Consider the following 15,269-nt stretch of genomic DNA (forward strand, 5'->3'; position numbering starts at 1 on the left):
TTGCCGATCCCTGGTGTAGACATTCAAGCTTGGACTGGAGCTTGGGTGCTGAGACCCACCCTCCTTGCCAGGTTTCAGAGCCTGGGCTTCACCTGAGCCCAGACAGCTACACTACTGTTTTTAGCTCCATAGTGCGAGCGTAAGTCAGTTGACCCAGGCTCTGAGGCTCACTTCAGCATGGTTTTTTTTGCAGTGTAGACGTACCCATAGACAATGGACTGGCCTGTCATGGAAAGGCATAGGATCGCTACCACTAGGTGTATGCGCGGTGACCCTAAACAGAGAGCTACTACGGATTCTGCAGAACAATGACTCCTCTCCTGCAGTGATGCAGGGGGCCAAGCTATTATCCTCCCAACGTGGTATCTCTGAATCTTGCTGCTCGTTCTAAAGGCCAGCAGCCTTTCATGTTGAGTATAGAAACTGCTCACTGATGGTACCGTTGGCTAAGCATCATGTAGACACGCTTGCTCATTAGGATCACAGTTTGTGGATGTTTTCCCGAGGAATGGCAGAATGGAACACTGAAGCAGAAGGAGCGTTTCCCTGTGAAAAACAGCCACAAACTGCGACTCGGGTGATACAACCCATCTGATGGAGTGAACGGCTTCCATGGCTAAAGGTTCAGCTGTTTGTGAAGCTTGATTACCAAAGTGCATGCTGCAGAGAGTTGGTGGGAACTTTCTGATGAAACATTTTTGTCAGAAGATGTTGATCCATCACAATGAAAACCGTTTGCAGGAAAGGGTTGTCTTCTTCGGTGAATTTCTCCCGTCAAAAAATTTTTGGAAATTTTTCTTCAAAATTAATGAAAAAGTCCCATTTTGATGTTTTTGAAACAAAATATTCCATTTTTTCCATTTGAAAATATTTTTTGTTGTGATATTTAAGCTGATTTTGTAAATTGTTTTACTATAAACTAAAAAGGTCAACATCTACCAAAATTTCCAAAGAAAATATTTCAATTGACGTGAACAGATTGTTTTTTATTGTCAGTTTGTGAAAAATTTTGAACTTTCAACTTTTCCTCCCAATTTGTGTGTGAAAAAAATTCAAAAAAATCTCAAACATTTTCCTGAGACAGGAAAAGAATTTCCTACCCAGCTCTAAAGTTCGAAGCAGCGCTTGGGAAGCATCTGTTCGTAGTGCTGAATTGCCAGGGGGATGAATGTGTCTATGTGCTAGTCTGAAAAGGTACCTCTAAGAATAACTGTGAGCAGGAAAGGTTGGGCAGCTCACATGAACCTCCTGAGGCTGAGTCACTACTCCACTACCCCAGCTTTAGGTCAGTGTAACTCTATTTGCATGCCAAGAAATGACCAGCTGTGTAATTCACGCCCTCTCCCCCCCAGCCCACTAGTAGCCAGATTACAACCCTGCTTCCCTGAGCCAGCTCACAGCTGGGCTTTTCGCATCTTCAGGAGGTAGCTCCATGATTACCAGCTAGTCTGCTGCTCCCTTAAATACCTATTTCTTAAAGAGGCCATGTCAAGCAATAGGATTGGCTGGCATCGAACTCCTTAAAAGGGCTAGACTGCCCAGTTACTGATTTGTTTTTCCAAGGATTTTATTTTTTCCTGCTTGATTTTGACATTAGAAATTCAGATCTCATTCGCCCTGGAAGACTATGATGCCTGAAGAACCAATTACATCCCAAGAGTGATACGAGCGAATGCTGAGGACCAGAGAGGGGAAAGTGTTTTCAGCCATTCTTTGGGTGAGACCCTAACCCCCATTCTGGCGCCTTTAGGCTGAACAAAAGGGCTGGGGCAGTGTAACTGGGACCTATGAGACCAAGTGGCAGCCCTGGTACAGGCGCTGTGGTAGAGAGCCATAAGCCCTCTTCCTGAGAACCCCCTGCCTAGAGGGTATGTCAAAGGACACAGCACCCAACACTGCAGAGATTCTGAGTAGCACTGCAACCCATAGGGCAACCTGCGGGGAGGCTGTCATAACTTGAAGAGGCTGCTAGAGCTGTCCAAGTTCCACCAGGGCCTCCAAAGCCCCCAGAACAGCCCAGGAGTGGGAGACCATGAAATTGACTTAAAGGCGCCTTTGTGCCCTCTCCCCAGGTTGTGAGTTCTGGACTGCACCCCCCTGAGCAGCTCACTACAGCATCCCTCCCTTGGAGTTGTTTGGCCCCCAATTTAACATCAATGACTAATTAATGTTGCGCAGAATGGATGTCTTCGTTAAAGATCCAACACCTTCACCTTTCCCATGAAGGAGGGAGAGGCCACAATAAATATCCCAAAGCCCTCTGAGACGTCCTGCTGCAAAACCAGGGATGACCAGATTTGCTATACCCACAACTTCTACAGTGAACAGGGTCACATACACTCTTAAAAAGACTCCTCCCAGGCCTCTTTCTCCATTATAAAACAGCAAAAATAAGGACACAAACCCAATGTTTTGAAAACCCTTTGCAGGTCATCTTTCTTTTAATTTTTCAAGGAAAGAGGGGCAAATGTTTTTACTCTCTTCCCCCTTACTTCCATTCAGGGGCGGCTCTATGTTTTTTGCTGCCCCAAGCACGGCAGTCAGGCGGCCTTCGACGGCACGCCTGCGAGCAGTCCGCTGGTCACGCGGATTTGGCGGCGTTTCTGCGGGTGATCTGCTGGTCACGCGCCTTCTGCGTACCCGCTGCCGAATTGCCGCCGAAGCCGCGGGACCGCTGGATCTCCCGCAGGCATGCCGCCAAAGGCGGCCTGACTGCCGCCCTCACAGCGACCGGCACGCCGCCCCAGGCACGCGCTTGCTGCGCTGGTGCCTGGAGCCGCCCCTGCTTCCATTTTACCCTGCTTAACATAAACCAGCATGCCTCATTTTAAATATCAAAGGGTTTGGCTGCAAAGAAAGCCAAAGGCTGTTGTTTCACCCTAGCCTTCTCTGTCATTTCCTCTTACTTACCCTCTTCTGCCTCCGTTCTCTCATCCCTCCACCCCTTCTTTCCCTCTGTCCATGGGATGCATTCCCCTCCCACTCTCCTAAGTGCTTCATCTGAAGAAAACGAATCAGGGCCCTAACCCAGCTCCCAATCAGTTTCCTGGTTTAAACCTTCCAGGCAAAGCTGCCCAGCTGCCCCAAAACCTTCAAACAGGCTGGGAGTGGAGGCGGTGGTGCTCCAAAGGGAAACCAAGGCTGATTCTAAGGGAAAACATGGGTCAAAACAAGGCTACAACGGGAGAGGTGTTAGGTCAGCAGATTCAGCTTCCTAAGCAGGGGAGGATCAAAAGGAGGAGGGAGAGCGTGGTCCTGGGGCAGCAGGGGGCAGGAAAGAGAGGGTGGCCCTTTCAGCAGCAGTTTTGTGGCCCAGCAGCCACATGATTTCCAGTGCTGACACCCTCTCTGAATTCAGATTCTATTGACAAAACCCAACACTGGGCTCCTGCTAGAAAGGGTGAGTTTGAAAGTGGCCACGTGGCTCCCAACTAATGCTGGAAGAGGAGGGGGAGCTTCCTCGAGGCTGGGAGGAAGGGGTTGATGACTTCACTTTAAATACCTGAGACAAGGCCCCCGGCAGTAGTAAGCCACTCCCTGGTGGCCCTGCTTGGGTGGCTGATGCAATCTGCAATTCAGTGCAATAGGTCTGAGGCGCAGACCCTGGCCAAGGCTTCGGTACTATTCTACACAGCTGTGGAGTCCTAAGAGAAGAAGTGCTGGAACACGGCACTAGGGGCCTGCTGGGAGGCATACAGGGAGCTGGGGCAGTGGCACCACAAGGCCTGCAAAAGTGACTGTGGTGACTGGGTTTCCTGTAGTGGCCTTTGAAGAGCATCTGCCATGTTGAGCTGTGAGCTTCTGCTCACTGGGTCCTTGGAGCAAGAGTGAAATTCCGCAATGGCAGCAGTTACCTGAGTCTGGGGGCAGGAAACCCGTGGTTATGGCAGGTGCCCAGCTTGGGACCCCTTACCAGTGCCAGAGGGTGGGTGGGTGCTCAGCAATTTCAGAATATCGGGCAGGTTTGAGGTGTCTTGGAAGATCTCAGCTGGACACGGGGTGAACGCACATCCTGCTGCAGCTGATTGCTCTACTGGGCTCAGACTGCAAAGCTGCATTTTTCACCACAGCTGTTTTCACTATTGCACGGCCACTGCCTTCTTCAGCGTAGCAAATTCAAAGAGGTGACGCTGTGCGGTGACACGCTGAGGGGCCCCGCCCTCTAACTGACCCTTTATCGTTCTCAGTGAGCATGGGGACTGATTCCCTGCACAGCATTACTGGGCAGGCAGGTGGATGGCCAATGCTTTGTAGGGCTTCATTATTATCACTAGAATTGCCCTAACACCTAAGGATCCCAGCCAGGGATCAGAGCTGCAAAGCACTGGGCATTGCACATACCAACGTCTCAATGCCACTCCCTGCCCCAGAGAGCTCACAGTGTAATAAGATACAGACAAGAGGTGACTGATGACTAATAGACAGGTAGGTGGGAGTGGTTCTAGCAGAGACAGATGTGTGTGATCAGTGATATGAGCTTCCAGCCTACCCAATGCCAGTGATTCGTTAGGCATCCCGGCAGATGTAGGTTTTACGAAGGGATTCAAACACATACCCAGTGACGGCTTTCTGGGCTCTAACGGGGAGTTCTTCTCATGCACAAGGGGCAGCACAGCAAGAAGTGTGACAGTGCTTACGGGGGAAGCAGACAAGCAGATGATCGAAGCTGGCATCGTTGGGAGGCAGAAGGCGGGGCTGGCATTGTGATAAACAGACTGGATAGGTAGGGGAGGGCTCTCTGGTGTGAGGCCCGAAAGGTGAGGACAGGAAGTATGTGCCTGATGCGCTGGAGAAGGGGAGCCAGTGAAGGACAGCAAGCAAGGACAAACCTGGCATTGCCAACCCCAAGCATTCAAATATCATAAGGCCACTCCAAAGTCATGAGATTTAATAAATAACTCTTGGGTTCTTTTAAGTGATCCTCTAGCTTTTGAGCTGTCAGGGCTCACATTTTCAAGCTTGTCTCCACACCCTCAAGGGCTCGAAACTTTAATTTTTAAACAAAGCTGAGATTCTCTCCTGACTCCAGGTGCTCGGGCTTTAAGAAAAACACCAACAATATCACCATATTTGTGAGTTTCGCTGAATTTCACTCTTGTCAAACTACTTTTTGTCACCCCTCACTCTGCCCTCCAGGGCGAGTTCCATCACACGGAAATGAGTTCCTGACCAGAGTGATCCCTTCCTTCCTGCAAAATAGGAGGAACCTCGGAGAGGCCATCCACCTGATCTCATATCTCTAATCACCACCAGCAACGGAGATTCCACAGCCTGCCTTGGCAGCCTCTTCCTTTGCTAAACTGTTTGCAACAATTACCATCATAGCTAACTTAAATTTCACCTCCTGCAGCTGAAACCCATTTGTTACTCTGTGTTCTGTTTGTACTGACTAACAAGAAGCTCTGGACCTTTGCCTCCTTACCACACCCTCCCAAAAAGTCAGCACACTTGTGTGGGGATGAGAGAGAATTTTAGTTCTCAGGACAGATGGTCCCGTTGGCTGTGCTGGAGCCCTCTGTCTACAAAGCAGTGCCAGCTTCCCCCGTACTGTCTTCTTTTATCCATTCACTCCTCTTAGCCTATCCATGTCTACCTTCCAGACCTTTTACCTTTGTTGTTGACAGCCTTTGAGCTCCCCGTAGAGAGAACCCATGTGAATGGTAAGAGATGGTGCAATCAGAAATTGCACTGTTGGCTCCCAAGATCCATACCGCTAAGGCTGAGTGACACAAAGAACAGGCAGTGACTATCTTTTGTACGTAGGGGAAGCCACCCTGAACGTAAGTGTCTGCAACCCAAGTGCAGAGAAGGAAGGCGGGCACCAACTCCTGGGGAGGCAGCCTGCAACCAGTCAAGACCAGTGCCCAAGAGGGAAACAAAGCGAGGTGACACCTTTCATCAGAGATGAAGCGAGACAATCATAGTCAAGGTCAAAAGATTTTCATCCCTCACCAACAGGAAAGAGTTTTGAAGAGATTAGAAATAGACTCTCTAACACTCGGGCCCATAGACATGTCCTGGACCTGACTCAGCCAACACTCAGCTTTGGGCTTGTCCACATGGCGCAACAGTGTGCATCAGTAGGGTGTGAATTCTAATGTGCACCAACTTGTCGCGCACTAACTGGCCTGCATAGACACTGTTGGCGCACACTAAAAGTTCCTGAGTGCACATTAATATAGTCCCATTCCAAACAGTACCTTGTTAGCATGCACTTTTAGTGTGCACCAGCAGGGTCTACCCAGGCCCGTTAGTGGGTGAATCATTGGTGTACATTAGAATTCACATCCCACTGCTGTGCACTACTGCGCTGTGTAGACAAGCCCTGAGATTTCAGATAAGGTCAGACCCTGAATCTGATTGAACTTGATCTTGTGTGTTGGAGTGGCCTGCCCACAGAGAAGAGTTCGGTACTGAGATATTAAATAGCATGGAAGGAGTTTGCTTTATACATAAGCTAGGATCCATATATTTACTTGCATTACACTCATAAGTCTTTGTAACTGTATTGGAGTAATGATATCTCAAATTGCCTAGGCTGTCTTTTACAATCATTCTTTCCATCATTAATGCTCATGGCAACACATGCAGAGCAATGGTTATTTATGCAACTGAACTGAGCTGGATTTTTATGCATAAAGTTGTTTACATTTCTTTTCTTGCTGGTTAATTAGTCATAATAACGTAGAACCGCATTTGCTGTATTGGCAGTACTGAGTCTTGTGTCTGGAAAGAACACGAGTGAAATTAGGCCTTTAATGTTCTGCACTGAAGGCAGCAGCCTCCTGAAGAGTTGTGTTAAGGTTTTATTGAATGGAATTGGAGCACTGTCTGGCCATTCATCTTCTGTGGAAGAAATGCATTGGCAGAGGCCAACATTTTCAAACGTAGGGGCCACGATAGTTGTCTAAGCGTCTGAGGCACCCCTTTGAAAAAAGTTTGCTGAATTTTCTTTTAAAGATCCCCCTGCTGTTTTGAAGTCCTAATTAAATGAAAATATTTCCATGAACAGACGATTTATAAGAAAAATGATTTGATCTCAGTGGTAAAGGAAACTCACGTACAGGTTCCCTAAAGGACCAAATCCTGCATTGCCTACTGGAGGTGTGCTGGGAGGAGGGAAGCAGAGAGCTACTGTCAATGTGCTATATAGCTGAGCCGCCATGCCTGTGCACAGGGGGAGGCAGTGTGATCTAGTGGATAAAGCACTGGTCTGGGAGTCAGGAGGAGACCTGGGCTGTATGGCCATGTTGTATGATCTTGGGTGAGTCATTTTGCCTCTCTCTGCGTTGGTTTCCTAACCCACCCTGTGTCTATCTTCACTATTTAGACTGTAAGCTCTTTGAGGCAGGCACTGTCTTTCACTATGTGAGTGTTTCAGGGCAAACCCCTGTCAGGCACCCTCCTGCAGACAATTTCAGCAATACAGGCACAGCCCACCTCAGTTTCCCCTTCATCTGCACATGCAAAGGACTAGCATCTCTCAAACCCTTTATGCAGCAACACTGGCACAGTCTACAGATCCCTCATAGGGAAATCAGTTCTTCCCCAAATCCCAAAGTTATAATGCAGCAGCTCTTCAATCTCATTCAAAGGTCACCATTTCCAGGTCCCCCACCAGAAGGGTGACCAGACGGCAACTGTGAAAAATTGGGACAAGGGGTGGCGGGTAATAGGCACCTATGTAAGACAAAGCCCCAAATATTGGGACTGTTCCTATAAAAATCTGGTCACCCTACCCACCAGAGAGCCATTAACCCCTCTGCCCCAGGGCCCCACTCTCCAGGCCATCCACCCAAGACTCCTAGGCCCACTCCTCTCCCTCAAGTCTTCTCCTGTGGCCCCAACTCAGATCTCCTGTGAGAAGGTTCCCTGCAGTGTCTCACTCCCCCAGGCCTCCTCCTCTGTTAGTCCTACCTCTGCTCCTGGGATCTACCCCCCCCCAGCCCCCGAGCCAATCCCTAGCTCTGGGCCCAGTTTACACTGCCCATACTGGCTCTTCCCCTCATTCCTAGGGGTCACTGCACAAACCTTCCCATAATGCAACAGGGCTCCCCAGCCCTCCCAACTGAAGTCACCAGCAGCAGCTCCTGCAGCACCTTCCTGCTGCTCTCAGGCTGCTCTCACCTGCCCCTGCCTCACTCCTCCACTGGTGCAGTCTCTCCTCTTTACATGGGCCAGCTGCCTTCTCATCAGCCCAGTTGGGAGGCAACTGAGCAGGCCCAGAGGCTGGTCTTAAAGGGGCCAGTCATCCTGCAACAGTGCGTGTGTGTGTACAGCATGGAGCTCAGTGGGGCTTGGATCGTCCTTGGGGCCCCTCGGCACTGCCATGTTATAAATAAGAAGAACGTATAAGGTGACTGGCGGTAAGAACACTACAGGCAGCGGAGAGAGTCGTTACTATAAGCAGCTGAAAAGCATCAGGCTGGAGCTGAAAGCAGCCCAGTGTTACTGGGGATATACAAGGGTACGGTTGGTCCAACATACTTATCTGGCCCTGTTACTGCACTATTTGAGCACCTTGTGATGTGTCAGGTAGTTCTCCTCACACCATCCCCGGCAGGGAAGGAAGGGCCATTAACCCCACGTTACAGATGGGGAACTAAGGCAACAGAGCGGCTACGGCCCAGATTCTCTCAAGGGCACATAGGCTCCTAACTTGCACTGAAATCACTGGGAGTGAGGTGCCAAGTGACTTGCCCCAGGTCACACAGGAAGCCTGTGGTAGAGCAGGGACCTTAACCCCTAGACCATCTTACTACCCTACATACCAGCCTTGGGCTCTGCTCCGGCAGTCAGAGCCACACTGGCAGACCAGTCTGCCCTCCACCCTCCCAACCTGGCTCCCAGGAGAATTTTCTTTACCATCAAGGCTCCACCCAGGCCCGAGCAGCTGATGGCAGAGAATTGGGCTTGGGGATAAAACACACAGTGAAAACTTTAGTGAGACTTGGGAAAACAAAGGCTTTGCTGAATGTTGTGTAGAGGAATTTGCATAAATCAGAGTAGAAATGTATGTAAATGGGAGAGTGCAAATGTATGCTAATATATGGAAATGACAGCAGACACATCCAAAGTGGTTGCTGTTTCCTTGTTTGTTACTAAATATTTCATTTGAAAATGTTGCTAACACATACAGAGGTCGGGCATGGGACCAGGTCTGTGGAGCCCAGAGCTCTTTTCCCAGCTCTGACACTGACTCACTAGGTGACCTTAGGCAACTCAGTTTCCCTATCTGTAAAATGGGTTAATGGGTCTGACCCACCTTTGTAAAGGCCTTTGAGATCTCTGGTTGAAACATGCTATACAAATGTAAATGAATTGGTAATTTTAAATGAATTATCAGTTAACTATTAATTACTAATTAGGATATATTAAACAGGGTTTAGATGCTTTGTGACAGGCATCCACTGCACAAAATGGGGGACAGCAAAGAACAATATATTCATTTACAAAAAGTAAAAGAATAGGCTACATTCACAGCTGGTTCAATTCCACTGACTTCTACAGAATCTCACCTACTCCCCCCAGCTCTGAATTTAGTCTCACCTAATGAGTCACACAGGCTATTCAAGGCCAGAATATAGTGGGGGATGGCCAGCTTTGCAGATAATGAATGAAGACACATTGGTTATGACATATTGGGCCAAATTCAGCCCTAGTGCAAGCAGATGGATCTCTGTGGATTTTAGTGGAGTTGCACCTGCTTACACCAATGATGAATTTTCCCCCACCCCAGATGCTTCAACCTCTCATAACTATGATGCTTTCATAATTGTGACACAACAGACTGTTGAGCAGCACAAAGCAGCTGGAACAGAGGGAAAGAATCTGGCTCCCTCCTGGTAACCAAGAGATGTTTCCGGGCAGGGCTGTCAGTTATAGTGCGGCAGTTATATAAGCATTTTGCAGTTGTTTCTGGGGTGTGTTTTTCCCTATGTACTGGGCTTAGAATTTAAAACAGATTATAAATAAACCTAAGTAAATACATAAATAGCAAAACCAGTTCTTGGAATACAGAACACAGTCTGATTGTACTCTCTCCAAACTGTTGGTCTGCCATTTCACAACTTCACACCTTTAGCATGCCCAGAACCTTAAAATCATTACTCCTCCAATGGTGATCCACCGTTACATCTTTCTTGAGCCCTAATTCTTCAGCGGAGAGCTGTTCTGCAAGTGATCTGAGAGAAGGCTTTATTCCTCCGTTAGTTTGGAGCTTGCGCAATATATTAAGGATTCCATTGATATTAGCATGCGTCACTGTACACCTGTTCTTTTATTATATTTTTAATTGGTGTCCTGTATGTTCACTGAAGCCATGTTGCTACTGCTTCTGGCTTTGGTCCAGGCAGAAGCTCCCAGAGGGTCACCACTCTCGCCATTAGCTCTTGGCCAGATCTCTGAAGAGCCGTTTCAATGAACTGATGTGGAGTTTCTCCTGGTCTCAGGTTGTGGGTCCTGGTGGGCAGCACAATTTGCTGCTCTCCTGCTTGCAAAGTGTCCAGCCCACCCTCCCCATTGCTAAACTACCATCTAACAGAAGGCATCAAGGAGGATAACCATGCCCCAGACATTGACACGAATTAAAACTCATTCTTAGGGAACTGAGTAGCTACTTGGGACTCAAACAAACATCAGCCAAACACTGTTTGCTTTTGTCCATGCTGGTTTTGCATAAGTCAAGCAATGGGTCACCTCTTTTCTAAGAAGATTGCTCCACAAGATCATTGATCTCACATTAGGAAACCTTCCCTAAATTAGGTTTCCTAATGTGCAGCACCCTTGTGAAACTGTTCTCACATCCCCATCCAGAATCATTCCAGATCTTTGTACTCTCTCCTCTCACATCAGACCAGGCACCTCGCTAATCACTCTCATTGCTCTTCTTTGGACTCCCTGCAGCTTGCTGGCCTCTTTCTGCCGCTGTGATCCCACATGTACTGTGGTGCACGAATCACCTAGGACAATGACTCTGTGCTGATTAGGGCTTGGACCACTAGTGCCCATGGAAATACCGAGGGGAGGGAAGCAGAAAATCCCATGCAGATCCCCTCGCATAGCGCTCCCCAGCTCATTCCACAGGGGAGTGCAAGGGGTAGCAGTTCCATCAGCAAACCCCATAGATTCTGGGGGATCCTGAGGTCAGTGCCATCTGCACAAAAGCCCAGTGCATCCTTACCACTTCTGGACCCCAATTTGGCTCTCCCTGGCTCCCTCCAAGAGCAGCTGCATGGTCAGAGATCCTCACCCCCCCCCCCCCCCCGGCTTCCCCATCAAGTCAGGATTCCCAGGACAGAGGGGGCTGTGAAATAGCAAATCAAGCTATAGGTTGCATTAAGTCTCCATGGGTTCTTCCGTGAGGGTTGGGGGTGGGATGCCTGCATCTCCAGTCCCACAACCAGCCCTCTGTATTGCCCCTGACCTGCCCCCTGCAGATCTCTAACCCCCCCCCCCAGTGGGGGCTCCGCTTGGTCCTGGGGCAGAGAAAGCATGGTGCACCAGAAGTGACTGCTTCCTTTTCACAGAGAGCAGGAAAGCTGCACAGAGAGGAACTGTTGTTAGCCAGGGGATTTATAAGGAAAAGGACCATTCCAGCCTTCCCTCTCCCCCTGCACCAAACTCAGTTAATCCTGGGAAAGACACCCAGGGCATCTGAAGGGAATGAACCTATCACGTATTGATCTAAAGCATGAACCACTGTGGCATGAACTAAGAGTCCAGGGCAGGGGCTGCCACATCCCCAGCACCCCTCGTTCCAGTACCCTGGTTAAGGGCCAGCTTTTTAAAGGTATTTAGGCACCTAACTCCTATTGATTTCATTGGGAATTAGGTGCTTAAACAGCTCTAAAAATCTGACCACAAGTCCATTGGGACTCAGGCAGTAGGAGACTCGTAAACTTCCAGCCATGGGGGGGTTGGGGGAGAACGGGACATAAAACCACAGTACTAGCAATCATTACATACACTGGGCCACTGGGGGTGGAAAGCAGGCATGTGTATTCCTAGCGTTTTATAACCCACTGTGCCCATGGATCTCCTGCTCTCTCGTTTCTGCTCTCTCCCAGGTTGTTCCCCTCTGACCCTGTAGCAGCTATCACAGTTTGTTTTGTGGTGTGTGTTCAGGGAGATCTGTAAACTCCCTCTCTCCAGCAAGGGAAAGGCACAGTAGTGTGAAAAACCTTTCCTAGAAACAGAGGAACGATGGGAAGAAATTTGTGTCACTCAGAAAATAATCGACATCGTACTGCTATGTACAGCAATCACCTTTGGGAAGGTGGAAAGGGAAAGCTGCTTCTTTAGCCAACTGTTTTTTTCCCAGCAGCAAAAGTGCACACTGGTTTGCTCTTGCAGGATCGCACGTAAGCACTGGTTTGTTATTGTAGTGTTGCATAGGAGTGCTGAGCCCTGGTGTTAACTTGTTCCAGGAAGAGAAGAAGCGAAACTCTTATTTACGAAACACCTCATCTACCGAACGTAGGTGCTTGCTAATCAAGTCAGCCCTTGCCAGCACTTACTGCACAGTGGTTTTCCCCTTAGCAAAGGAAATACGGGCTTGATCCTGCAAGGTGCTAGATACTCTCGGCTTCCATCGAAGAGCCTGATCCAAAACCCATTGAAATCTATGGGAATCTTTCCACTGACTTCAAGGAGTTTTGGATCAAGCCCTGAGTCGCTGGGAGGTGGAGCGCACAGCAGCTCCCAGGAACACTCTTGTTATTGGCAAATGTTGACTCTATAATGGTGACTGTCTGACAAGAGCTTTGCAAAAGGATATGATACAACAGAAGACAGTAAAGGAGGGTTCATTTGGGGCCAAAGCCAACCATGAGAGAGCTTTAGACCTGATGGTTTCCCCCCCTAGATTTAAGTGGGGGAAATATGATGCACATTAATCCAAGCAGTGAAACAAATTGAGAGAGAATCCCAGTTACCTTAGCTGTTCCTCTGAGTCCCCAGCACTTAACACCTCTGGAGAGTCCAGGAAGGTCTGCAAATGCACACCACTGAGCAGCTCGCTATACAGCTCCTTGCTTGGCGAGTCCCTCTCCTCCAAGTCAGCGTCACTTCTCCTTGGCGCTGTGCTGCCCTGCGTCTCTGTTACCTCCTTGCCATCAAAGTCCCTCTCCTTCCTCGGCTCAAACTCTGTATGCAAACCGTTCGTCAGCACCAGACCGTTGACACTGCTGCTGTCACTCTCTGATTGTGCTTGCTGTACCCTGTTTCTCTGCATTTCGCTCTGCTTCCATAGGTCTGGTGCCATTTCCAGATGTTCGGCCCCATGGCCGGTGCTGTCATTGGCTGGGCTTCTGCGTTCCTTTGCTCTGGATGGCTCAGCGCTATTCAGGAGGCTGGCTTTTTCATTGGAGGGATTTGTGGGCTCTGCTGGCTGTTCACTCCCATTATTACAGGCTAACATGGCTAGCTGCAAGCCCGAGGTATGTGGCTCATTATACTCCGCAGAAGATAATGGACAGTGAATGTTTTCATTCATGTTCAGCTTGTTCTCAAAGGGCTTGCCCTTGGTTAACTCAGGCTCAGTATTATCTACAAAGGAGGAGAAACAGAAAATCGTGAGCGTCTGAAATTGTCACCGTTAACGACGTTACTGTTTAATGACAGTTTCAAAGTGCAGAGGAATGAGACAAACACGCATTCAGACTCCTGGGCTGCAGCTGGGTGGGTGCCACTTCTCGGAGGTGATGGCTGGAGTGGGCTGAAAACTTTGAAAACTCATGCCCTTGCCTTAAAATAGAAGCCAGGGGAGGTAGCACATGTCAGAACTCTTTGTGCGTATGGCCTGTGCAACAGAGGAAAGCAATCGTATGATCCAAACACAGCCACAGTCCCAAAAGATCAGCCCCTTCTCACTGAGCAGCAGGAGACACAAGAAGGCACATGCGTGGCCTGTTTCCTACATAACCCTCCCAGAAAAGTGCAGAGCCAGTGCCTGTGAGTCTGCAGTTGGATCAATAGTCAGTATGCCCAGTTCAAATGCACTTGTCTCCATGCTCATGCTGTGGCTCTGACCTCCTCTAGTGGTTGGACCATATATAAAGATTTCTGAGTCTTCTACAGCCTTTGAGCTAACGGTGCTTTCACAGGCAGTTGAGCTTCATGCTTTTAAATCCAGAGGTTCCCAGATTCAGCCCTGCTGAAAACCTGCTCTGGTGCCCAGTGGACTGTGGGAGGTGTCTGTTACAGGTCAGAGTGGGGCAGATACTGCTCCTTTGAAGCCTTTGGCAGGGCCATCAGGCTAATGGCTCACAAACAAGATCTCACAGGCCGTCACAGCACTGAGCAGGACTTGGTGGCTATTGACATGGGTGTACCGCTCTGTCTAAAACTCTGGCAGCCCCACCATATCACAATAGTCCCTGTAACACCACACAGACAGAAAATAGGCTGGTGTTTGGTTTGCCCAACTAATCACCCACAGCAGTGGGTATTGACAATGAGGGCTGTTCCATGCTCTAGCTTCATACCCATGCCTGGCGCTAAGGTTGCAGTCATTCAGAGAATGGCCTGGTAGCACCAGAAATGCTGCTGCCATGTTTCCCCCCTCAGCTTAAAACTCTCCTTTGCCATGAGGCCTACAACAAACTTGACAACGGTTAGGCTGGTGGTGGACTGAACCCACTGTGTGTCATGCTGACCCAGACTGTCTGAGTGTTTCCTTGTGCTCCCCCTCCTGTCCAGCACCTAACACAATGGGGTCCTGGGCCAGGACAAGGTCTCTTTGTTGTTATTGCCATCATAACCTCTGAGGATAGGACAAGAAGCAATGGGCTTAAATTGCAGCAAGGGCAGTTTAGGTTGGACATTAGGAAAAACTTCCAAACTGTCAGGGTGGTTAAGCACTGAAATAAATTGCCTAGGGAGGTTGTGGAATCTCCATCATTGGGGATTTTTAAGAGCAGGTTGGACAAACACCTGTCAGGGATGGTCTAGATAATACTTAGTCCTGCCTTGAGTTCAGGGGACTGGACTAGATGACCCCTCGAGGTCCCTTCCAGTTCTATGATTCAGTGATAACACCTAACAACAACAGTGATCATAGTTGGCAGTGGGTTCATTGCCTGCCCAGAAGGCTGCTTTTCATGGGAAGGTGTCCCAGCATTGCAAGCCAGAGATTGCTGGTGCACAGGGGTACTGCTGCCAGTTGGCATGCCCATAAGGGGGTGCTGCAGCTGGCTGGCACACCCACGGGTGAGAGAGGACGTTGGGTAGGAGAGTTCTCATGGTGGGAAGCACATCAGTAGAGAGGT

General features: G+C 49.0%; 1 protein-coding gene across 1 annotated transcript in view; it reads right to left on the reverse strand.

Annotated features, from left to right (window-relative positions):
- PSD2 (pleckstrin and Sec7 domain containing 2) overlaps nucleotides 1–13,495 on the reverse strand; it is a 100,170-nt gene extending 86,675 nt beyond the window's left edge. The window contains exon 1 of the mRNA XM_065409306.1: nucleotides 12,936–13,495. Within this exon, the coding sequence (XP_065265378.1) occupies nucleotides 12,936–13,495 (560 nt within the window). The remainder of the gene's footprint in view (nucleotides 1–12,935) is intronic.
- Between the last annotated feature and the right edge of the window lie 1,774 nt (nucleotides 13,496–15,269).

The sequence above is a fragment of the Emys orbicularis genome, chromosome 8, assembly GCF_028017835.1.
Source record: "Emys orbicularis isolate rEmyOrb1 chromosome 8, rEmyOrb1.hap1, whole genome shotgun sequence".
NCBI lineage: Eukaryota > Metazoa > Chordata > Testudines > Emydidae > Emys > Emys orbicularis.